Source organism: Amblyomma mixtum, chromosome 5 (assembly GCF_055824585.1).
Source record: "Amblyomma mixtum isolate Tamu chromosome 5, ASM5582458v1, whole genome shotgun sequence".
In the NCBI taxonomy this organism is placed as follows: Eukaryota; Metazoa; Arthropoda; class Arachnida; order Ixodida; family Ixodidae; genus Amblyomma; species Amblyomma mixtum.
This window is the reverse complement of record NC_143016.1, coordinates 193166940-193193553: the sequence shown is the minus strand read 5'-3', so window position 1 is coordinate 193193553 and position 26614 is coordinate 193166940. Positions and strand designations below refer to the sequence as shown.

The window sequence follows — 26614 nt, the reverse complement described above, 5'->3', positions numbered from 1 at the left end:
CGGCGTAATATGCTGCTGAAATCAACTGTAATGTTACTGCATTAAAACTGACTGATAAGCTGGGACGACATTCAGTTGAATTCAATTTATTTCAAATTTCTTTTCAAACAACTTCTTTTTCAAACATCCTCCCTTTTTCCAATGGTCAACTTTCGGCTTGTTTTATCTTAGTTTACAGTTAAATACGGCTAACTATGGCTTCAAAGTTTCCATAAAAACACTCTACAATCGGAATGGGTGTTTCTTCTTCGCTAGAGATAACAAGCCATTCTGTAAGGCTCGGAAGTCACGTCCTAACTGCGGTTAAAAAATGTTAGTGCTTAGAGCAGTATAAACTGTTTAGTTTTACAATGCGCACACTGAGATTTAACGAGAGACTGGAAACCTTCTGGTTCTCCTTGGCAATCAGCGCTGGAAATGGCAATAGCGTCACATCATTTGTGTACTTGCATTCGCAGTTACTTCGCTACGAATGTGTGGGCAGCCCATTGAAACCATCGCGACAGCATCTCTAATAAAAAGTGCCAGTCGTCGTGTCAGCGTTTCCGGCTACGTTAATATGCTATGCATCGAACCGGATAAGGTGTTATACCACCTTTACTGGACAATAAATTAGAATAACCACTTACCAACGCGCTAACAAAAGGCGTTCAGCTTTTATTCAGCTTATGCCGCCGATTTTGGTCTATTTTCGAAATAGGTTCAGTGGCTGTTAAGAAAGTAGAACCTATGGACGCTTCCTTCCTTCGTGAAAAATAACAACTGACGTTTAAGATCCAGCAGTAGTGGAAGCTCTTGGATTTTTTGGGAGCTATGAGCTTGGCAATTTTCGTCTCCGGTGCAGAGCCCCTCCTTTCAAACATCCGCATCGATGCGGAGCGCGGTGGGAGCGAGCATGGCGAGAGCACACGGACGGGGGTTTCGCGAGGAAAGCGCTTGCATTTCACCAAAGCTTTCAACAAGAATGCCAGCAAGGACACTCTCCGTGGCCTGGATTCACTCAAGGGAGCCCGCATTCACAACGCGCAAGGTGAGTGGCGCTCAGTCTTCGCCACATATTTGCCTAGTGCACACAAATTACGCGACTGCCAGCGTGCCTTTCCCGCGCGGCACACTTTTTCTGGCGGCATGCTCAGCGGCTGTGTTTGTGACGGCTGCACTCTTGGCGGAATGCATCCCTGGTCAGCAGCCAATGGCCCGGAGCCCCGCCGCGGTGGCTCAGTGGTTACGGCGCTTGGCTGCCGACCCGCAAGACGCGGTTTCGAGCCCTTCACTACGGCGTACCTCATAGCCTGAGTTGGTTCGCGACGTTAAATTTCAATGAACCAAACAAAACCAATGGCCAGGAAGTGCTACGAGCCCGAGGCTTCGCTTGAAAAGCTCCTCACGCGACACCTTGCATCGCGAGGGCATCGCGGACAAACTCGGGGGAAGGCTACAATAGGGAACTCCGCCAAGAGACGTGGACGAGAGCAAGGAATGCTGGCTGTCATCTTTGTCCTCGGCGTGCGAGCGCCGTCGGTTTGCTCCGGCAAGACCATAAGTGCTCCGAAAGCACGTTGGGGATTAGGACTCTCCCGCGGAGTACACGGACCGCTCCGACTCTGGCGTAGAAATTCAGCAATAAGAGGCGTCTCGCGTCAAGAATCGAGTGTTGCGTTTCTGGAGCGGTCTCACGAAGTTCGAGGATGTTGGAAGGTCTGGAAATAATTTCCCCCCTCTGGAACAGACATAATACATTATGTCGTTCGCGCGGTGCTAATTTAGAGTGACCAATTATTGACAGTCTTTCCCTTAGTACATGCAGCTTCGATCACAGCAGAGCAAGGCGCAGGTACTTGCAATTTCTGGACAAGTGCATTTGTCAACGTGAAATGGGTTATGGACGCAGTTTTATGATATATCATAAAATTTACTATTAAAATCAATATATCGGCAGTTCTCTCCTTCGCAGGCTTGCATATTTTACCATTAGCGCGTTTGCTGTGGTCAGAAAAGTTCCCCTTCGATTTTCTATGCATGTATTTACTCCTCAATAAGAGAGATGGACGAAGATTAAAAGAAAGATATTGCTACGCATCCGAAGAACGGACCATTATTTTCAATATTTTAGTAACAGCGTCTTATAATAACCCACAGCTGCATTTTAAGTAAAATTAATGTCCAAGAATTCCGGACACATTTGACGTGGGGCAAGAAAACAGGGAAGCAAGCACCTGTCTCTCGCTAGACGATGGCGCCAATGTGCTCCCGCATCTTCCATAAGGACCGCTCCGCGCTTTACCCGCTGCGAAGGGTGTCCTCCGCAATCGGCTTATGTCCAAGTGCGGAAAATCTTGTAGGCGACATGGAACTTTTGCGAGGCCATTCACTGGGGAGGACCCTGGATGAAATGGGTTGGTCCATAAAATGTATCGCGAAATTAACAACCTCGATCTCCAGGCCAAATGAAACCTAAACAAAAAATCCCCACTAGATCGAAGGGTCGATTCAACGTCAATGCGTGAACATGGCTCGTTGCCGCTGCACAGGTGGTATTACATTCATTTTTTTTTACTCCGTGATGCTACTTTGTTTCGCTTAGGCACGTGGCCCGCGCACGAGTAGTAGCGGTGGCAATGCTCCGCCAACTCTACTGGTCTTAACGACGATCGGCACATAAAGATACCCCACGACATGTGCTGTGGTGGCTAAGTCTGACTACACGCTAAAGCACCCCGACGCTAAAGCACGCAGAAACAAGACAGGTCATAGCGTTTGAACTTAGCCTGCGAAGAACGCGACGGTGACTACAGGCTGCAAGCTCTGTGCATAACCCCTTGTCCAGATCACTGCGCGGCGGTTTGAGCTCAGAGTGACGCAGGCCGTTAAAAAATGGGCATCGTCGCCGTTGCTGATGCAAGACAGATTGAACAGTACGCGCGTTTAGTGCAAGTTTAGAATGCTGTATAAGCAGGGGATATTCGAGACGCATTTCATGCCAAATGCAGAAGACGACTCTCTTATCACTCTGGCAAATGGTCTGTGATTACAAATAAATCCGTCAAAACACTGAACAAATCAGTCTGGGTGTGCCAGACATTCATGTCGTCGAGGTATGCACATCACCGGGATACAGAAAATTCTGGTACAGAGAGCGAAGATGAAGGAAAGCAACCGATTATGAATCAGCTCATGAAAGCTATCCGTTCGCTAGATGAGAAACTTTCCAAGCTTAGCTCGAGTTGGCAAGCTAGACATAGCTATACAGTCACAGAGCTCGAAGAGAGATTGAGTGTTTGAACACATTGAGAAGGAAGGGCACGTAATTACGGGCACTGAGACTTCTATGGAACTGCTCACCTCAAAATATGAAGAAATGAAGGTGTCTGTGGCTTCGTACTCAGCTGAGGTTTCCGCCTTAAAGGAGAGATCAGAGGAGTTGGCGGTTTCTCTTGCGGGGCAGGCGGATACGCTGAATTATCTTAGGACTGCCTTGAATAACATGAGAGCCTACTCAAGGCGCAACAACATAGAAATTCATGGTCTCAAGCTAGAGCAAAATGAGGACCTTGATGTTATACTGAAGTCAGTGGCAGGTAGGATGGAGATTCCAGAGATTACGTTTCAGTCCGTAGAGGTTGCGCACCGATTACCTGCCGAAAGGAGAAAGATACCAGTTGTGCTAGCGAAATTCAATTCACATACTTCTCGGGAAGAGTGGATAAAAAAACGCTACGCACTGAAGGAAGAAGACGTGCACATTAAAGAGAACCTGCCTGCTTAGACAAAGAAGTTGTTGTGGCAAACAAAACAGGAAGCGAAGAGAAATCGTAGAAGTTCGTATGGTTGAAAAGCAGGAAGATCGTTGTGAGGAAGATCGAGGGCTCTGGAGCTATAAGAATGAAAGCGTATGTGACACTGATAAGCTTGAGTAGCCATCAATGATGACTCCGGCTCATTTACCGACAGGAATACATATCGAAGTATTTTTTAACTTCCAAGTCAATTCTGCACTAGATGTTGTCCATATCAACATAAGGAGCGTCAAGAAGCACTGGAATTTATTATGTATCTACTTGTCGATTTGCTTGGGTAACTTGATATTGTACTTCTGACTGAAACCAATGCTAACGAGCATGAGCCTGATACGTTTATTCGTACAGGTTTTCACACCTTCATTTCTTTATACTTTGAGGCGAGCAGTTCCATCGAAGTCTCAATGCCCGTAATGACGTGCCCTTCCTTCTCAATGTGTTAAAACTCTCAATCACTCTTCGATAACTCACCACAATCGATTTAATGTAATAATAGCTGGAGATCTTAATACTGACATTTACGAAATAAGGAAATGTGGTGTTGAGTGCTAGATTTACATGCTGCATACAGAATAGAGAATATGATTACAGTTTTACCAGGGAAGAGGTAATGGGCACTAGACTACACAGTCGTGCATCGACCATATAGCAGTCAGACTCCCGAATAATGCCGCCAACGCTGCAGTAAAATGTAGAAAGGTGTCGAATCATTATTTCACGAGGCTATGTGTTCTCAAGCAAGAAAGGGAAATGTCGGGTAAGACCGTTAGAACGATAAGAATAATTGATAACCAGTCTTTGGAAGATCTCGTCGAAACTTTTAACTGGCGTTCTCTGCTGACTCAAACTTACACTGATGCTTATAGCTCATTAGTAGCCAAGTTTGATGAGCTGTATGCCGGTTCCACGAAGGAGGTTAAAATCAATGTACGAAATCCAGAGAAGAAATGAATAACGAGTGATATACTTCAACAGCCTAATGAAAATGACAAAGTATGGAATGATTTTAAACAAGACGTCGAGAATCTTGCCTTGAAAGAACAGTATAGGGCCCATCGTAATAAGCTTATTGCTGTGCTGAGGCAAGCAAAGAAACAAGACTTTTCTGCTCAGTTTTCTATGTGTAGCCGCAATACAAAGAAAATTTGGAGTCTATTAAATGAATTATTAGGTAGACAAAATAAATCTGATTTGGATGAAAAGTTGCATTGTACTTTTGTGATAGCATATCCTTCGACCATTGCGAATTCTTTTAATGATGCGTTGTATCATCCATCAGGGAACTTAAAAAACAAACTATCATATCTACCATCCAATACGAAGGAAAGATAACAATCAATTATGCTGCTTTTCCTCCTGTTGATCAAAAATAGTTGTGAAACCTTATTAGGACCCTACCAGACAACAAGGCACCAGGGTACGATAGGATTAGACTGCGTGATTTGCGAAACAATTACTCCAAATTTAAAAGAAGTACTTTTTTATATACTTAATGGTTGTTTTAAGACAGGAGAAATACGATCAAGTCTCAAGATCTCAGTACTAAGACCAATCAACAAGTCGAGAAAAAAGAGAGATGAAACAAATTACAGACCAATTGCCATACTACCCGTCATTGGGTCATTGGCATCCTGATGGAAAACAATGTACACCAGTATATGACATCTTTTTGCGAAGAGTATTCCTGTTTGAGTGCTCCACAGTATGGCTTCCATCGTAATACTGATACAGTTGAGCTTCTTGAATATTGCTGTGATTTTATCTGTTGTGACATGGATGAGAATATGTGTTTTTGGATTTATCGAAAGCGTTCGATACCGCAGAGCACTCTGTTTTGTTACATAAGTTTGAAAGTAATGAATTCGTGGTCCATACCAACAATTTTTTGCAAGCTACCTTTCGCACCATAAACAAGGAGTAAAAATTAAAGGATCATTTAATACTTTTTCTGATAATCAGTACGGAGATCCACAATGTTCTGCTTTGGGACCCTTTTTGTTTAATACTTATGTAAATGATATGGTTAACATCAAATTAAATGCAACATTGTTTCAGTTGGAAACACTTGGAACAGCGTAGAATCACCTCCGCCAGGCTGAGATCCTTCGGGATAAACCTGGTCACATCTTGCATCACAAAGCGATAAAAGCGCGTGCTGGCGGCGTTAAACACAAACAAATAAACATTACAGAGCTTAAGGCAATATTCTTTATCAGTTAGGAAACCAGGAGGATTTAAAGACACGTTATTCAATTTTTTGGGGTATTTTTAGCGAAAAAAGATGAACGCAAATACTATAGCAACGCTGAGGAACCGCAATTTTCAGTTGTTTTCTTGATTGTTAAATCAGCGTGACACTTTTTTAGAGCCAGAACTGAAGACTGCGAGAGTTTAAATTGTCACTTCACTATATGCTTCCAGGTGGCGATCATAGGACACTCAAAATTATTACGAATGGAGAAAACTGGTTACATAAATCCGTAATCAATAAAGACGGTGCGAATAATAGCTTTGGTTGTGCGATTGGTGCGGGCGCTTCGTTTTCCTATAATCATCAAATTGCCACATATGCGCAACTAGGCTGAGCTCTAAGGAAAAAGTAGCAGTGGTTCAACGCGGTCAAACACAGTTTGTCGGGAGATAGCTCGTTCGTTCGTCAAAGGACCAGACAATGGATAGCAGGGATTTTGCTTTTTCCTCCGTAGGTAGACCCTCTCTGTGTCTTTCGCCGAGCTCCCTCCTGTTTGCGGTGCTTGGCGTGAGTGCGCCGGTTAAGCCCGCATCGCGGGCGCCATCCATTCAGAGGCGCTGTTCGCTCCGGAAGGAATGAAAGGCGCGCCGTCGGCTGCACAATTTTTTTGCTCCTTCGGGTGAGCGCCGGTCGCCCCGAGCGCGCTCCTGACCTTGGCTGATCTTGAAGGTCAAATTGATAGAACCAGCAATTTCCTGGATTTGTATGCACATCAGCAATAGAGCTTTCGATCTAGAAATATTTTGTTGGTCTAGTTGGTGCTTCATTCGCTTGGGCAAACACTTAATGCACCATAACCTTCACAAGCAGCTCATTGCTGTGTGCGTCTTCCTTGTGAGCGTTTCCATGTTGCGCTTAGTTGCTGTCCAAGAGAACTGAGACATTCATGTTCCCGGAGCAAAAAAAATGCGGGGACTAAGGACAGAGACGGGTAAAAAGTAAGCACTAACTACCAATGGATTAGGTTTAGTTTTATGGGGTTTAACGTCCCAAAACGACTAAGGCTATGAGAGACGCCGTAGTGAAGGGCTCCGGAAATTTCGACCACCTGGGGTCTTTAACGTGCACTGACATCGCACTGTACATGGGCCTCGAATATCTCCTCCAAAGAAATTCAACCGCCGCGGCCGGAATCGAACCCGCGTCTTTCGGGTCAGCAGCCGAGCACCATAACCACTGAGCCACCGCGGCGGCTAACTATCAATTGTGTTGTTTCCCGTATTGCTTCTGGTCGCGGCTCTCTTGCGCTGCGCGAGCATTAATAACAGCCAACTAGCAATGCTTTCATTGCTTCGGAACTGCAAGAAATTGCCTGCGCTGTACCGCAGTAGAAAGGCGAGTGCGCGCACCTATTGCAGTTTGACACTAAGAATGCGCATACGTTCATCTTGGGACCGCTCGGTTACTGGTGGCCTGCTGAAACGTAAATGTAGTATGACTGATATATGAAATTAAGCAACAGAACAAGAATGATAGCATAAAATGGTACAAAAACAAAGACGTTCATTGAGCTTTAAATGACCAGAAAGAGCTATTTTAATGACACGGGGTAATTAATTCTAATGTGTGTTAACTGAAAAGGCAATGGTTTGAAAGCCTTTATGCAAACCCTTGCGAGCTAAATATAATTCAGGCATGAAAAGCACCTAACATTTCCGTTAGTTATGTCTTTAATGAGTAAAAATTTTGTCCTTAAAGAATGAAAGTTGTAGGAGCTGCACAATAATCTAACACACTGGCGATGAATTTTATGTATTGCTGATACAGACCACGTTAAGATGTTGATATAAAAGCAATGCACGAAAATGCACATTAATCGGCGTAAGAATTTTGACAACTTGATCTTGCATGCACGGGAAAGACGATAAATGAGAGCGGCACACCAGTCCCCAGAATGTCAGTGCAGTACCCAAGATGACATCACGTTGCCCGACAAAGCCGACAAAGGAAGCAGGTATGGACACGACCGCGAAAAGGACATCCCGATGATCGTCATCAGCCGGACCACGCCCGCTGCAGGGCAAAGGCTTCTCCCATGTCTCTCCAGTTAACCCTGTCCTGTGGCAGCTGTGGCCACCGTATCCCCGCCAAAATCTTTATCTCATATGCCCACCTAACCTATCGGCCCTTGCTATGCTTGCCTTCTGTTGGTATTCAGCCCGCTGCCCTTAAGGACCATAGGCTATCTTGCCTTCGCATTACATGCCCTGCCCAAGCCCATTTCTTCCTCTTGATTTCAACTAGGAAGTCATTAAACACGTTTGTTCCCTCACCCACTCTGCCCGCTTCCTCTCTCTTAACGTTACACTTATCATTTTCCTTTCCATAGCTCGGTGCATTGTCCTAAAATAAAGTTGAACCCTCTTGTTAGCCTCCACGCTTGTGTATCATAGGTCAGTGTCTCATAGGTTGTCTCTCATAGTGATAAAATGCAGAATATGGTCTGGAAAATTCCTTCGTTGCACAGTATACGAGAAAAGAAAAAGAAGTAATGCAACGATTACCTATGAAAAGGCTCGGCATAACAGTAATAAAATACCTGCATGTAACCAGACTTCCCTTAATCGTAAGGACGGCTAACGAAAACGACAATAACGAGAAATAACAAAGCAGATATCTGAGAACCGATTTTATATCGTTTTTCTCATTAACCTATTCTGTTTTTCAAGAGACGTGTAGATTAATGGGGCAGTTACTAATATAGAAGCTCATAAAGTGTAGCCTAAAATATTCATGCTTGCCTTTTTCCTCAAAATTTATGGTAATTTTGCAAAACTACGCATGTTAATCGCAACGCAAACCAGGCTTCAATTGAATTTTTTTCTTTTTATAAGAACTCACCAAGAACTTCAGTATGTGTGTATTTGTCAAGTTTATTCATATACAGCTCAAGATTTAAAAAACAGTAAGCACCTCGGCGAGAACTGACTTCATATTAACCCGCACCACTGACTGGTTTTAGAAAAAAAAGTAAGAAGAAAAGTGCAGTTCTGCGCTGTATTTTAGCATGCTAGGGGAATTTGGCTTGATACTGAATATAAGAGTGAAGAACAGACGTAGCGCTTTACTTTCCTTAGACTGTATTTACTAATGCAATCCATTTGAAACGTCAACAGCTGCACATAGCTCCGTGCGAAGTTGCCAAAGTTGGGGTTTCAAGACCGGGTTTGTTGTAACGAAGTGCCTAGGAAGATATTTACTGGATATCTGTATAGTAAATGTTTTTCAGTTTTATGTTTCGGTTACTAAAGATAATTGCTGATTTGCACGGAACAGGCCTTGTTTTAATGTACTTATGCCAAATTGGTTTTGTTTTCGACGCAAAACAAAAAAAATATTTGCACCGTCATCGAAGAACAGATTGGTAATGTTCTTTGATAGTAATGTTTTCTGTTGTTACATATGTTTCTTCAATCTGCCACAGTTTATTTGCGTTTTGCCATTCTACCGTGTTTTGTTGTTTGTTCTTATCCCACCCTGCTAAAATCTCTTAACTGTGGGGTTGTGCTATGTATTATAAATAAAGGATTTTTTAATATAAAGTATTATAAATAAAATAAAAATTACATTTCTCATCCGACATACCTGGAATCAAACGTGCTAGTTAATGAATACACTGTTGAGCCCCCAAATTTTATTACGATAGCATCAGCCTTAATATGATGCCATTTTTCATAAGTCTGTCACAAATATCGCTGTCATACTGAACAGGGTCCCGTAACCTAGCACCGCCATCGCTCAGAGTTGCAGATGACAAATACGTTACTTCAATTAAATTACATTTAATTGTCACCTACCCAACGTAGCACTTTACATCATACAATTTCGCGTCGTACGTTAGTCTCAAAAGTCGCTGATTGGTCGAGATTATGGTGAGGTCACATGTTAACATGACCACAGCGCGAAAATTCAAAACTGAGAAACAAGGGGGAAGTGGCGCGCAACCGGGAAAGGGCGAGACCAACAGCTTGCAGCACGTTCCCGGCGGTCTCGATCAGCGCTTGGTTGTGTGTGTTTAAATAAAGGTAAGATGGCAGTGAAAACTTTCCGTACGTGGCAAAACAACAGACACGGAAACATGAGGCTGCATTGTAGCTTATGATGCTCTCACATTCCACTCTTAAGTTGGCTTTAGCGTCCTCATAACTTTTGAATATTTCTCACACGCGCGTTTGGGTCATTTGTTTAAGGCTAGTCTGCTGAAATTGTTAACAGCTTTTTAAACGAATTCATCGCCACGCTGCGCATTCTTTAAAGAAGAAAAAAATGTAACCCGCAGCTTCTATTCAACGTAGAATGATGGTCAACTCAGAAGAATACCTTCCTAAAGTCGTATAGCGTTACAACGGTTTATCCGTCTTGCTCCACGTTGTTTGCAACTATCTTTATTAAGAGGAGTGTGGCCTCTGCTGCCCTGTCTTTCTCAAATCTAAGCTGCCAATTGAATGGCCCATTTCTTCGGTCAAGAATGCAGCTAGTTTCAGGTAATTTGAGCTAGCATTCCAAAAAGTGAGAGTGCAGAAGTGGATCTGAAGTTTATTATTTTTTCCCAGCGTCAACTTGGAGTATAATAGCAACACCTGTGGGTGAAATATCACTAGGAAAAGCACCTTTAGAGGAAACGAGATCTCACATGTTGATGTGCGGGCGAAATAATGTCTCGCGCGTGGGTTTCAGCGATTTAGTACTAACATCCTGTGCGTTTCATGCACACCTATTTTTGAAAGACAAATTTGGTTCCCAATCCAAAAGTTGTGGGTTCGAATGCTGGTATTAGCTTGTCTGTTTATTTGTCTTCCCTTTCTTGTTATATGTAATAAGTGCTGCCGCCCAAGCTATCCCACTCTAAATTACGCTAGAAATCGCGGTTCGTTTGATTTTTTCTTTAAAGAGCGGATTCCGGGGACCAGCTGTTAATTGCACTCGTTTCCTAGGGGACCAGTAATTTCACCCTTTGCAGTTGATCCCGAAAAGGACTAATGGTTATGAAAAATCACCTGGCCCCCAAAGAGACTAACGACTCGTCCCCTTTTAGACCCTTTCGCTTTAGAGTGAAGTAGCAGTCCGTATCACTGGCTGCTGATAAAAATATCGCGCTGGTGCAGTTTGATACAATATACTGCTTGTAACGTATAGAAGTTGTATACTCTGTAACCGATGAAAGTAATGTGAACTTTGAATAGGCTCTCAAGTTCGCTATCCTAAAGAACATCACTGTGATACAGGACGTTTTTGCTTTTCGAAGTTCAGACTCTCCTATTTGGCGTATTAAGGGGAAATTGGAGGGCGAATACTTTTCCCCAGATGCAATGCTATTTCATATATTTAAGTAATCTTTACATCATGGGGCTTTCAATGTCTGCATTGAGTTTATTTCGTACATTTCTAAGCACAAAGTAGTCTTCGTTCTTGGCGCCGAGAAACTTTCGAAGTACGCACTATTTTGTTTAATTGCTACATAAAGTTTTACAGATATTAAAGGCTTCCGTAGCTTTTCTTCTTTGCTCACGACTAAATAAAAAAAACCTCTTATCTTGAGACAGGAGAATTGCAAGCAAAATCTTACAAGATTTATTAGCATTCGCTTTCGTCATAATCGTATCCTAGCTTTGCGTGAGACAGTCTTTTTCTTCTTCGAACAACTTCCTTAGTAATTCTGTGCGCTCTTTTGGAAGTTTAACACACAGTTTATTAAAATATGGCCATTTACATCACCAATCAGTGAACCTGGTTTCAAAGGCATTAAGTATAGAGAGGCTAGAGCAGTTCAAGTTGGTTCATTTGCAAGTGTAGAGCACGCATGCGAAATAACCACACCTTGAAACCGCGCATAGTCTGTACTACCCGTTGGAGAGTTGAAGTTAAAATGCCAACCAAAATACACTGGAAAGAAATTACCTAATGGTGAGTTTCTTATTACTGTAAAACCATGTTGTAAAATATCTTGATCGTTTTAAATAGTATAAAGAGGCCATAATCATGATAATAAAACGGCAGACATATAGCAGCTGTGCTGTTGTACTCGACGTATCGGTCAACAGCGATTCTACAACGGTTATGCAGATGAAAATTAGCGGCAGTTTTTGAAATGAATCGTGCGGACCCGCTGACCACCTGGGTGTCAGAACAACGCTCGTAATTTTGTCTGTCTTTCGTCTCAAGTGGCGTTCCATCAATGCGGCGACAATCTGAACAGGTGCCGGCCGGAGGATTTTCAACGTGCTTTTGAAACCCGGTAATGGAAAATTTGCCCAATTAATTGGGCAATGGAACCGCGGGCATCAAAGCCATTAAATAAGGTTAGGTTCTCAGAAACAAGTCTCTTGACTAGTTCTATCACCTGTATCTAATGAGTGGGGTCAAAGTCTTTCATAAGGATTTCCCAAATGAACGGGAACCAGCATGGGCAAGTTGTATGAAGGCGGTCAAAAAAAAAACGCAAGTGAATTCAGGCATATTCCAACACGTGGTTAGGAACGTCTCAACACTAGCAGCGATGGGCCTAACACACCGACTGAAGCGACTAAGGCCCCAGGTTTATTGTGAACTGCTGTTGAGCACACAGCAGAATGTTCTAAGTGCACTGTTGCTGTGTGTTGTTGCGACTGAGAGAAGGATGAACAGGAAAGTGCACGGGCCTGCCAACTGGCTCGAGCCGAGCCACCACCGCTTCCACGTGCAGATAGGAGAGAGTTGAAAGATCAAAGGAAAGAGATTAAGAGAGAGTAAAGACGCGCGTCACAACAACAGCGTCCGCCGAACCGGACGCTGGCTGAAAAAACAGATGAGCGGCCGTCACTGAAGTGTATCTGGGTGACGTTAACTGACTCAGATTAGCATATACAGAACGCGTTAAAAAAATTGGGGACACCGTTTCCACTTTCCCGGTCTCAGCGCGATATCCAGTGCAATGGCTTTATCAGCGTCTAAAAAGAGCCCAAATTTTTCCATCTCTGAGGTAAAAAGCGGTTAAGTGCACGTTTGTGCGGTTCGGAACGCGTTCTTCTTCCGCTCAGGCGCCACAAGGATTTCCTGCCAGGAAAGCGACTACGGCACGCTTCGCGCACGCCAGCAGCGTAACGAGGAACGGAACATGCACTAGTGACGCACCAGCCCATGGAATGCACGGGGCGCAGCGCGCCAGGTATTCCATTTCGCTGTGGTGGTGACGCAGTCATGGCAGTTCAAAACACCCCGTGAATTTACCCCCCTGCTGTTCTTCATGAAGACGTTGTAGTTGTGAAGAACGTGCTGAAGTGCGCCTTGCTGTCCACCGTTTCGTGTATGTCGTGAGTTGACAATCGCACCTGGATTTGGTTTTGCCAAGGCGCACACGTGCCCAGATAGTTCCGCGAACCGCAAACTCGTGTTGCTCTCTTCAGCTTCTTCAGTCAAAGTATGGCTATCAACCGAAGAGCCATCCTGCACGTCGCTGCGCGCCGCATTGCACGCGGTGCCGCCGCTTTACGGTATACGCTCGGGCCCGCTTCACGTGCCCGCGATTTACGCCTGCGTCGCGCGGAGTTCTGTCGGTCCAGACGGCTGGCGATCGAGTTCCGTACGGTTGGTATTCAACTGCAGCATAGGTGTGTCTGTTCTAAGACTGACCAATGGGAAGCACCGAGACAGCGTGCGACGTGGGGTCAATGGAAGCTGCTGCCGCGGCGGAAGCAAAACTGTTGATTCTAATCAAAGCATACGAAACATTGTCTTGCATCGAAAAGCACGCTACACATAACATCGTCAACACATTCCGTGCTGCGTTTGTGTCGCGTTTAATTGTGGGTTGCCTATGCGAACATCGAGCAACCTTGCGTGTCCCTCCGACCGAATTCACTGGGTACGCGTTACATGCAAAAGCACTGACCGAAAATCGCACTGCCGCGCCACCGACTATAGTCCGAATATTTTATTTCCAGTCGCAGCACGTGAAACGGGCCTCAGCCTGCCGCCTGAACCGCGAAGCGATGTGCACCGAAGCTGGAGAGTGCGCCGGAACTACCTTTCCTCGTTTCTGCTGATCCAGACCGCTCAAGTTCCCGCCAAAAATGCGACCATGTTTTGTGGAAGCAAACGATATTGCGAGCCTTGTATGCGATTGAAACATTGTTCTTCCGCAACAGCCCTTAGAAAGAAACGCAGACGGACACGGTGCTTTCTTTGTCCTCTGTCCGTCTCGTGCGCCTTGTTTTCATGAACGAAATGCCCGCCGATTCTTCAGAAAGTGTAAGGCTCTCAGTGGGTGGGTTTAGTGCTGCGTTTCTGCACTGAGCGAATGCGGTCGCCTCTTTCCACGTTCCCGACCGCCAAAAGTGCACCCATCCAATAAAGTTACGATACATTTTTTTTTCGCGTCTAAGTAGCACTCGTATTCTTAAAAAAGCCCGAGCAGCGATGTTGCCGGGAAAATAAAATTCAGGCGAAAAACAGCCCAAGCGAAACGTCGTTTCCGTGCCGGCATCGCAGGCCATGCGGACTTTCCGTGGCACGTACTCGCCGTCGCGGCCGCTTGCGCAATTGCGGAGACGCTCACCTGTGGCGGCATCCTCAGTGGCGGCGGTCGTCCACGGGGCACTGGCGACCCTCGGCGAAGCGCACCGCCCTTTTGTGGCCGTCGGGGAGAGGAGGGCCGGCGGAGAGGGGCCGCTCGCCGCGCTGGGAGCGGCGGCGGGACCAATCTGAGCCGCAGGCCGGGCCACCCGTGCGACGGTGGTGGTAGTGGCTTGCGTGGAGACTGGGGCTGACGTCGGCGAAGGTCGTACGTCAACTAACGCGCATCATTGTTCTTTGACGCTCCATAAATAAGGCAAATATGCAAGACCATGCATCCACCGTGTTGAGCTACCAGTGCCAGGAGCTGAAGAAGCACTTGAAGGGAATTCAAGGGCTAGCAAACAACAACGCTCAAAGGACAGAGTGTTGTGTCCCATTCTCTATCGTTGTTTGCTAGCGCTTGAATGTTTCCACGGTGAACATCTACGAACATGCTCAGTTTTCTGCCCAGTGGCAATTTTTAAGGAAGGAGCCCGGAAAAGCCGCTTCCGTCGGGAGCCTAATGCGGCGCGGAGCGCCTGCACTCGGATGCCGCCGAAATGTCGCATCAGTTCTAAGCTGGAAAGCGACTTGACCAGCACTGACAGTCACAAATACTAAAGGAAAAAAAAAGAAACTGTCGGCACGTTTCTCTCCGTTGTAGCGTCGGCAAACAAGCGAAGTCTCATCCGGTGTTTCACAGACGACAAACATTTGAGAGCCGTCTCCGCTCAGTGTGCGCTCTTTTACCCACGACAGGAGGGGCGGAAAGGAAGCAGGGTCAAGGAGCAAGAAAAGGGAACAACCTCAGCCATTAAATTATACTCTATCATGGCCGGAACAGACAAGATTATATAAACGTACGCGTAAACTAGTGGATTCGAAAAGAAGGTAAAGCTAGCAGGGATAAGGTGTACGCAGTTGGTCATAGTGAAAGGAGGAACCTCTCCCGCTCCACTCATGTACCGCGGGAGGGGGGGGGGGAGGGTTAATTCGGTTATTTCTACACTGCTAACTAATTTGTACTCTCAAGGGTGGAGCACTGCGCAGCGCAACCCTTTCCACGCGCCATTTATTGCTGTTTTTTTTTAAAAAAGGCTGCACCGCGCTCATTCACACCTTCAGCGCACCCACGCACCCTTGAGGGCGCGCAGGTGCAATGGTGTTGCAGCGTGACAGGGTGCAAGGATGTGTCTACTTGTACTTTCAGACCCAGTAGTTCATGAAGCTACAGGTTCATTCTCGAATGGCCGAACTAAAACCCCTTTTCAAGCCAAAAAGAACAGCGCAAACTGACGAGGAGTAAAATGAAAAAATGCCCAGGGGATGCACTGAGCAGCAAGCGAGAGATTAAGTAGAGAATCAAATTTGAAGAACTGTTGAAGAACGTTCGAAGCATTTATGCGTCTTTAAGCGCTAAAGACGAATTACCGACAAGTGTACATGACTCCAGAAAAATGTTACAGCGCCGAAACAGACAACACACAGAAAGCCAGACGGGACAAGCGCAACTTCCAACTGATTTATACACCGGGAATGCAAATGAATATAAGGCAAACAATCAAGAGGGATAGCAAGAACCACACATGCGCGGGAGGGTTGTATAAAAATTGAAAGAAGAGAAAGGCGAGTCACACAGGTGTCTCACCCCCGTCTATCTAAAAAAGCATTTTCATTCCTATATATGGCACTTGATGGGGTACTAACACAGTCGCTGCAGTTGCTGTTGATATAGAAAGCCTCTAACAGCTCACGGGCTGTCTGGTCCTTACTTCTGCTTAAAACCTTCGTTTCTTTCAGCCTTGCTGTACACTTAATCTTTCTTTCTTCACCGCAGGCTTTACAGTGATGGCGCAGATGTGAACCTGTGGCATTTTTCAAATCACGATTGTGATCTGCTAATTGGTTGTTAATACAGCGGCCAGTTTGGCCGATGTACTTCTTTCCGCACTTGAGAGGTATCTGGTAGACGACTCCCACGGCACATTTAACTAACGGAGCTGCATGCCTCTTCTTACATTCGGTTCTCTTTGCGTTGTTGAGATCAATTCTAACGCACAGGGCAGCCAGTTTCTTGGGGGCGGAAAATAACCACAGGTACCTTCTATTTTGTTGCCACGTGCTTCAAATTGTGCGCCACCTAATCGGTGTACGGGATGACAACCGGTCTATTTATGGCTTTGGTGACTTCATCTTCATTGCCTTCTTTGCCATATTCTTTCTGCAGTCTCCTCAACAAAGCTTCTGCTACTGTGCTTACAATCGATGTTAGAAAGCCTGCTTGTTCCAACTTCCGAACCTGGGTTTGAGAGCTTTCGCTCGCTTTATGGCAACATGATTTCTACAGCGACGCTTCCAGGAACATCTGGGCAATAGCGCGCTTTACAGTCTTTGAATGGGCAGAATCATAGAATCAGAATCAGAATCATGCTGGAATCATGCTGGACCCCTCGGGCACAAAAAGAATTAATGCCCCATGATTTTGCCCGTTCGTTAATCATATAAATAACATATAACATATAGCATAACAACATATAATATATAATATATAAATCGTTAATCATAAGACAGAAAGGCAACAAGGTTCCAAGCAAGATATGCAACCTTCAAATGGTAAGTGTTAAGATGAAACGCTGAATAAATAAGTGAACAGAAATCTGTGCACAGTGATGTGTCTCGGCACCACAAGTTGCATTCACTCCCTTTTGCATGTGTTTTGCATAGTCAGTTGGATTATGATAGTAAAGATTACTTGTTTAACCGGCAAGCAATGCAAGCCACAAGTACTGTGCTCTGTCTGACTGCGTAGAGAAATTTGTTTTGTCAAAGAAGACTTTCCACGTCGGCCAGCAGGCTCACAACAAATGCGGAATGTCAATACACAGATACAGCATGCATTTACTACAGTCGGATACAACGCCAGAACACAGCGTCAGGTGCCCCTCAAGGAGGCCCTCCAGCCAATGCCATCGGTCAATTGTCATGGAATCATGGTAGTCCTCTTGCATATGCCATCTGTTAAGGCAGAAGCCTATGGCGCCCGTAGGCTAATTCCCCCCTACCGTGTCCGTCTGAAGTCGGGAAGGCTAGGAATGGCAACAGCGGGTCGCGCGCTTCGGATGCCGTCCAAGGCTGCGGGAAAGACCGCGACCGCCTTGTCGGGGACCAAGGGGCCGACGACCCCTTGAAGGGATCCCTTGACAAACATAGAAGTGGGGGTGGGGGACAATAAGGTCGACGACTCCTTAAACCCCCGACTGTCTAGCTAAGCAGTGGCGCCTCCAGAGTCGGGCCCTGGCGTGCACTGGGCTCCGCCTACTTGTATGCGCAGTGCCACTGCAGCAGTATTGGTTGGAATTGGGCGAGAGCCGGTTTATTAAAGCTCCGCCCAATTATCGAGGGGATAAAAACCGCTGCAAACAAAGAGCGGGACGAGCGCGCCGAGTCTCAGTCTCGGCCGCTTTTAAACAGCCTTTTTTTTAAACGGCCCTTCTTTTAACAGCCTTTTTTGAACCGCCTTTTCTCTAAGTGTTTGTATTTTGGTCTCGTCTTGATTAAATCAGTTTGGTCTCAGGAAGTTTGGAGTGGCTGCCCCAACCGGCAACGTGTCGCCGGACGAGCATACGATCAGACCAACCGGCCATATCCGACCGTTTTCTTGTTAACTGGTGCCGTGACCAGGATAGTCCGAGCGGCTTTCTGCGAGCGGTTGGAGGCAGTACCTTCTGGAAGATTGACGGGGCAACATCTTGGTAAGAAGCCCCGGGGACCAAGATACAAGTGAGGCGATACCCTTGCGAGAGGCCCGGAGCCAAGACTCCACGACAGCGCCAAGGAGTGAGCGAAGAGAGACCGACGGAGCGAAGCGCTGCGACTTCGGCGGCACCTGCGATTGCCGACCTCGTCTACCGGGAGGACGTGATGAGCCTACTGCGAGCTGTGGATGCCGGCCACTCATCTGCGCCTATGGACGCAACCTGCCGCTGCTGCGCTTCAAGTGCCATGATCGACAGCCCGATAATAGAGTGAGTTTCTCCAGTCTCACCTCACTTTCCCCGGGTGTGCTTGAGCCGCAGGGTTAGAATTAACCAAGGCAGAATGGCAACATTTGGTTGGCGGAGTGGATATGGCTGTGGGTACAGGTATGGCCAGGAGCGAGCGCAGATGTCTGAGGCAGAGCGAGCCAGGGAAAAGGAAAGAAGTGACGCGTATATTGAGGACCTCAAGCGTCAGTTAGCGATAGCCGAAGAGAAGCTACGCAAGGAGAGGAAAAGAATGGAAGAGGAGGAACGCTCACGGAGAGCGGCTAGAGTACTGCGGGAGACAGCACAGTTGCCGTCCTACCGCATCGTATGGGACGCTGATGAAACGCAAATCGAGGCAGTGAAAAAAGACGACAGGGCCAGCGGCATTCAGTCGGTTCTTTTCGAGGACAGGAAAGAGGTAGCACAGGTTCCGGCAAACAATACAGCTAGCATTGGCGTTGAGGAGCCGCAAATTGTGGAGTCAACCACGGTTGTTGACCCAGACCAGCAGTTCTTAATTCCCAAGGTGGAGGTGAGCTCCACGGATGTGACTGCGGAAAATTCGACCTGTAATCAGACTGTGCAGGTCGAGTGCTGCGAGGCAGCCGAGCGTGTCATTAGCGATGCTAATGGCACTGATGAGAACGACGACATGGAATCATCGGCCAGCCGGGTTGCCCAGTGCTACCTTTTGCTGCCAGCTGAAGCGGCAGTATGCAAAGCAGGGTTTGACGGAAGCGGCATGGGTGGTCAAACAGCATGCGCAGCACTCATACCGACGTCAGAGAAGCCGGAAGAACAGCTGGGCAAGCCAGGCTGTTCCGACCCAGGAAACTCAGACTCGTCTGGCATCGCGAAAAGTTTGGTGCTAGATAACTGGAATCAGAGCACGGGCGACGGAGAATTCGTTCCATGCCCTCAGGGAGGCGAAGGTACACCTCCGCTGATAGGTTGGTACCGCGACCCATGCCGCGATCACCTTGCGGTTTTGCGCAACAGGTGGATCACAAACCGAGATGTCGCTGATGGCGAACTGGTGGAGCTGGCCGTGCCACTTTTTAAGAGGCCCTTTGTGAACGAGAGCTTAGAGGCTTTCGCGGAGACCTGCGCCCCATATGCGCGCACGGGCGGCGGCTCCGCCGATGCAGAAAATGAGCTACGCAACTGGAAAGGACGAATGCGACGACTGTGCACGCTGCAACAGGTAATGTTCACTTTCATGCGAACAGGTCACGTGTTCGATCCTGGTGGATAGCGACAAACACCTAATAGCCACAGCCTTAATCCACTCTGCCACTGTCAGGTTGCAATAAGAGTAAAGTATGGCTCGAGCACACAATGGGCAGTAGGTGAGAGTGGGGAGACCTGAACAGTGTACAGCTGAGACTGTGAAAATGACTGGACTGGCCCATGCGGGTGTTATGATTGTGTCCTACGTGAACTGTTTTCCTTGCTGAGGACATAATCCGCGTTTGACGAGAGTGCCGTGTTATATGGCCTTTCTTGCCCTCGTTGGGATCATGTTGCGGTGTATGTGCAACTTAATGAAAACTATGTAGCAATATGTTTTCTTCATCTTTGAATTGACATGTTGTTGCATGTATGATTTTGTCACGATTTTACCAGAGGGTTTCATCTGTGCTTCTCTGCTTGTACTTGAAATGTGTTAACTGAGAATTGTGTTTGCATCTGCACGCAGACAGCGTCCTGAGCATGTTTTCTCTTGGAATTGTTAGTAGGACGCAGAAGCGCTCCTTTTTTTATGTTGTTGGTGCAGCGCCCGGTTTACGGTCCTGTCCCTTGTGCTGTGGCGTTTTTTTTTATGTTATTGACAGCCGGGTTTTTGTACTTTTCCGCGCTTTGGTATGTTGTGTGTACGGCGAGCGTCCACCCAACATTCTTGGTGGGGAGGTGTTAAGGCAGAAGCCTATGGCGCCCGTAGGCTAATTCCCCCCTACCGTGTCCGTCTGAAGTCGGGAAGGCTAGGAATGGCGACAGCGGGTCGCGCGCTTCGGATGCCGTCCAAGGCTGCGGGAAAGACCGCGACCGCCTTGTCGGGGACCAAGGGGCCGACGACCCCTTGAAGGGATCCCTTGACAAACATAGAAGTGGGGGTGGGGGACAATAAGGTCGACGACTCCTTAAACCCCCGACTGTCTAGCTAAGCAGTGGCGCCTCCAGAGTCGGGCCCTGGCGTGCACTGGGCTCCGCCTACTTGTATGCGCAGTGCCACTGCAGCAGTATTGGTTGGAATTGGGCGAGAGCCGGTTTATTAAAGCTCCGCCCAATTATCGAGGGGATAAAAACCGCTGCAAACAAAGAGCGGGACGAGCGCGCCGAGTCTCAGTCTCGGCCGCTTTTAAACAGCCTTTTTTTTAAACGGCCCTTCTTTTAACAGCCTTTTTTGAACCGCCTTTTCTCTAAGTGTTTGTATTTTGGTCTCGTCTTGATTAAATCAGTTTGGTCTCAGGAAGTTTGGAGTGGCTGCCCCAACCGGCAACGTGTCGCCGGACGAGCATACGATCAGACCAACCGGCCATATCCGACCGTTTTCTTGTTAACTCCATCCATCTGCGATGTAGCACTACCAGGTTAAATAGGGTGAATTGTGTCACCACGCTAATCAGTCGACGGCACTGTCTGGATTCATATTTGCTAGCGCTTAGTGAACACACGGGACAAGAACACAAATACACAGGACAGACGCTAGATGTCCTGTGAGGACAGACGCTAGTGGCCGCTTTGATAAGCGTTTGCCACTGTTCCCGAGTTGTATCTGGCTGTAGACATTTAGGACTCGCAACGCACATTTTCATGACATCGACACAGAAAACTTCTAAGCATTAATCGTTGAAATGAAAAGCCCAAGGCAATGAAGTAAAAGGAAAGAAAATCTCGTGGCACACAATGTCATGACATCAACGTTAAAAACTGAAAACATTATTTGTTGCCATAAAAACACAGGACAAATAAATGAAATGCAAAACTCACAACACACATTGTCATGACATCCAATGCACTAAAATTAAACACAATATTTGTTGCGACAAAAAACCAAGGAGAGAGACATTAAAACAATGCATGGACTAAGCATACTCTGAAATATGAGTGTTTGAGAGCATGAGGTGCATAAACAAACTTCCTGTTTCCCAAAACATGTAAGGTTAGAGCGTCTATTTAGTAGCTCGATTTAAAAGTCGAAACCTCCGTTACGGGATTTTCGCTGATCACCTACCCATTAAAATATTCATCATATTCAACCGTCTCAAGCTTCTACATGAAGCAAAGGACACCGACTCACTGAAAAAAAAAATGTCTGCAATCATGGCAAAAGTTGGCTGGTCTGAAGACTTGTCTGTAAGTTGAATGCTGCCAAATGCATACGCAGTGCCATCAAGGTTAACTGAAGACAAAAAAAAAGTTCTGCAGTACTCATAGAATTTGCAGGTCTGCAATTTTTCACATCTGAAGGAACATGCGCCTACAACATGGGTTTTTGCGTCCTCTTGTGGTCACATTCATGCAAGTGTTTTAGTTTGTTTGGGACATTAAACCCCGATAAACCATAGAGTTGAGTGCAGATGTTGTAAGCTACAGGCGGGGTTAGGGGCATTGTACACCCTTCGCCGACTACAAACAGACACTCTCGTAACTCCTCTTAACTCCACCAATGGTACCCCTCACTGTACAAACAAGAGTGCCCACACTGTGGAGAAATAGCGACTGCTTTTCACATGGTGTGGGCTTGCCAATTCAATCCGTGTGTAATTCAATCCCTGTAGAGGCCTGTGTATTGTGCGATGTAGGGGCACGTTAAAGAACCCGTAACATCGTTCCGCTCAATGCACACGCTCGGGCATCTACTCGAACACACACTGGTCTCGCCCGTTTGACGTACCTGCCCTCGGAAACACAACGGGTGTTCTGGTTCATGTCAGATTTGACACTCCACACACATCATCATCATCATTATCAGCCTGACTGTGCCCACTGCAGGGCAAAGGCCTCTCCCATGTCTCTCGAATTAACCCTGTCCTTTGCTAGCTGAGCCCTCCCTCTCCACGCAAACTTCTTAATCTCATCTGCCCACCAACACACAGATATGCTAAAAAAACACACACACAGAAGGGACGAACATGTGCAAAAGCCTCTCTTCCAAGAAACGTCGGGGAGGGACCCATCCCGCGTCCGAGCCTCGGCGGTTCCGTTGAAATGGGGAGCACTTTTTTGAGGCCCAGTGTGCCTGAGCTCTTGTGCACAGACTCTCGCACAGGAAGAAAGACCCTCATCTCCTCGCTCATAAAAAAAAGACAGATGGCCGTTACGAAAAAAAATACACAAAACGCAAATGCTGCTCGCAATCAACACTCCCTTCTAATAGCAGCTCCCATCTAAATGAGCACTGATGCTAGGGCAGAGGGATGTTAACATGGGATATCATCCTATCCGACAACGCCGGTAAGGCCGGTCAGTAGCTTTGTTCTACGACCTTGCTTTGAACATCCTTTTTGCTCGCGCGGTGGAGATGCGCATCAGATGCCCTGGGAAAGAGTTTGCGTATTTCCAGTGGTGAACAGAAGCACCCTGCGTGGGTGTAGATGTCTTTACGTGGTTACATCGTGTACTTTTGGCTCTACTCTGAATTGAATTGTTCACACTCCCAGGCTGTATGAGCAGTGACATGTGTTAGCATGTAGAAATTTGGTTTAGCCTGCTTTTGTTGAAATATTTTCAGGGCCAACAAAAGCTGTAGCTGTTACTGTGACTGTGTACGGTGGTGTTAATGGGCATGATTAAAGTAGATTGTTTCATTAATGATTTGGCAGGCTCTGGAGGTGCACACTTTGGTGATGCATGCTTCGGGAATGGATGTGGACAACAGCGTCTCAGCTGCTGCAAGGTATGAAAGATGATGCCGACCTGAACACAGTATAGCTTAATGGCTATTGATACATTTTTAGGTAGGAGCACAAATTTCTGAACTCATGAGTGCAAGCAGGGTTATATGATAATTGTGTTATTTGTCTGAACAGGGCATTCACTTTGTTTAATCAAAGTACAGGCAAAGTTTATGCATCATGAACATGGGAAAAAACCCACCTAGGCGCAAATAAGTTGACAAGGACACAAAAAGAGACAAGGAGACAACGGACAGGCGCCTGTCCGTTGTCTCCTTGTCTCTTTTTGTGTCCTTGTCAACTTATTTGCGCCTAGGTGGGTTTTTTCTCAAGTTTCATGATGCAAAACCAACTAGCCTGTCAACATGCCTTACAAAGTTTTTGCGTGCGGCAAGATTGAGAATTAGCTGTGATAAACTTAGGATAGTACTAGTACAATGCACGTACCCTATAGAGAGAGAATGCAGATTAAAAACCAAGGCCTACTGGTGCTCAGACCGTTTGCGTAGTTGTTTACTGGATACCGCTTTTGCCAGAGAAATCCCGAGTAAATTCATTTTGTAAGCGATTTCAGTTCACCACCATTTGGAAGGCTCGAAATAGGCCTTCTTTTTCTGCTCTTTGTGTTAGCTGTTTGAACACCGTCACCCGTTTATTCTCACTGGCTTTCAATGGTTGCCTTTCTGATGGTCTCCTTTCAGGGATCTGGATGATGATGGGAGAGAGTTTTCCTTTCCAAGCCTTGGATTCCTACATGCAGCGTTAACAGGGGACCAGCCACTAGGCTCTTGTGTTCCTACAAGGATAGTTGACAAACTTTCTTCAAGAAATTGTTGAGCATACAATGTAAGAAAGGTTTCATTTGGTTATTGCATACATATGCAGTTTGCTTGCTGCTAATTCAGGTACACTCTATATATAAGGATATGAAGAGAAAATTGCGTGCAGGTACCCTTTAAAGAGGTTTTACCAGAATGTAGGGCGTGGACTCGTGGCACGCTACCCGCAGCTAGCATACACCTGAGGAAGTGGCCATGTAAGGAGCATGAAAAAATGCATATTTGTTTTGAGTATTATATCCACAACATCGCCAGCAATTGAACGGGAAGCTTTTCATTTTTTTTTCAGCTTGAGAAGGACATTCTTTTTGTATTCCGCTATAAATGGAAAGTGTACTTGCCTTTAGTTAGATACAACTGTAGGAGGAGAAAGTGACATATGCCTCTTATTGGAGACCTAGTTGATATGCTAGTTTGATATGACTTGGCACCAGCAAGGGCAGCCTGACGAGACCATGAAAACCGTTTTCAACTTAAATCAGTGCGCAGGGACAGGACACAGTCGAGAAACACACAGACACAGCACTCTCGACTGTGTCCTGTCCCTGCGCACTGTTTTAAGTTGAAAAATGAACCAACTGGCCCCGCTACTTGCGATGATACATGAAAACCTTGTCCGCTATCATTGCAGGTTAGAACGTTTTTCATACAGTGAACTGCCATTTGGGTGCTTACTGCCCAAACTGGTGCAAACGCCGTTGCTTGCGTGCACTGTTTTCTTGTATTTCAGACGTGCAAATGTGCTGAAATTAGGAAGGAAATGCGCGACTTTCAAGCTAAATTTGAACAGGATCAAGGAAACGAGCTGAGAGACGTAAAGGCAAGTCTAGAATTTTTCAATAAAGATTTCGAGGACAGCAAGCAAGAACGTGATGAGCTGACAAAAGTAAACCAAGAGCTCAAAGTGGCTAATGAAAAGCTATTAGAAGAATGCACACGGCTCAAAACGCAAGTTTTACGGCTCGAGGATCGAGTGACTGTCCCGGAGCAGTATTCAAGGAATCGGAACCTTCAGATTAAAGGGATACCTTTCTCTGAAGATGAAAACTTTCAAGACGCTCTGGATAAAATAGGTGAGGTTTTAGAGGAGGCCATTACGAAAGGCAACAATGAAATGTGTCATTCTGTCCCTGCAAAAAAACGCCAACCCTGTACCGAATATCGTTGTGCAGTTCAAAAGCCGTCCCAAGTGAGACGCTGTGCTCCAAAACGCACGTAAGATGCGCATGCGAACTGAGGATCTGGGTTTTTAACCCAGCTTACCCCTGTTCATCAACGATCATCTGTACTTGGCATGGCTATTGAACAAAAGAAAGCAAAAGGCTGGAAATTTGCCTGGACAAGCAATGGTCGGGTTCCTTATGGGAAGGGAGAGTCGTCATCGATTCTGTACCTTTCCAATGCGCAGGACGTGGAAAAAATGGTTTAAGTGTCTTCCCTTATTTATATTTTGCTTATAGCCTGCAAAATGGCTGAGTCTCCGCATGACATATACACCACTATTTATTTATTTATTATTCCTCAAAGGTCCACAAGGACATTACATGAGGGGTGGGCTGACAAAATTCTATTATTTTGGACATAGATGATCTTCGATGGCGGATTTGAAATGGACTGGATTGATGATGGCCGCAACCCCGGATGGAAGGCCATTCCAGTCGTTGGCTGTTAAGGAAGAAAGACTGCTGATATGTTACAGTGCGAGATTGCTCGGGGTAGACAGCGTTTGGGTAGGAGTTACGGGATGTCCGGTGAGCGCGTGTGATACGGGGGCCATCGTGGTTAAAGGTGTGAAAAATCTGTGATACAAGGAAAGACCGGCGATTTTGCGACGGCAGGCTAGCGTGGGAAGACTGAGGTGGGATTTTAATGCAGAAACGCTAGTGTGATCAGAGTAGTCAGAACAAATAAATCTGACACCGCGGTTCTGGACAGATTCGAGCATAGTGATAAGGTTAGCATTGAAAGGATCATACGCTGCACATGCAAACTCAAGTTTAGGACGTATAAAAGTTAAGTAAGCAAGAAGTTTTATGGAACGGGGAGCTAAGTGTCAAAACTTTATAACGTCTGCTACACGAATAACTGTACAATCAACAACACTTTTAGATCTGTTTGTCACCAATATTGATCCTTCCCTTGTTAGAGCTGGCACTTTGATTTACGATATCAGCGACCACTTGCCTATATTTATGTTTGTCAGTCAAGTCATAGTGCTCCGCTGCTGACCCGAAAGACGCGGGTTCAATCCCGGCTGCGGCGGTTGAATTTT

The 26614-nt window shown here is 46.2% G+C and overlaps 1 protein-coding gene across 1 annotated transcript in view; it reads right to left on the bottom strand.

The window, feature by feature from the left end:
• Positions 1-14619, bottom strand: part of LOC149345302 (uncharacterized) — a 116508-nt gene extending 101889 nt beyond the window's left edge. Inside the window, exon 1 of the mRNA XM_089546569.1 lies at positions 14582-14619. Coding sequence (XP_089402695.1) covers positions 14582-14593 — 12 coding nt within the window. The 5' untranslated portion in view covers positions 14594-14619. The remainder of the gene's footprint in view (positions 1-14581) is intronic.
• Positions 14620-26614: the final 11995 nt, after the last annotated feature.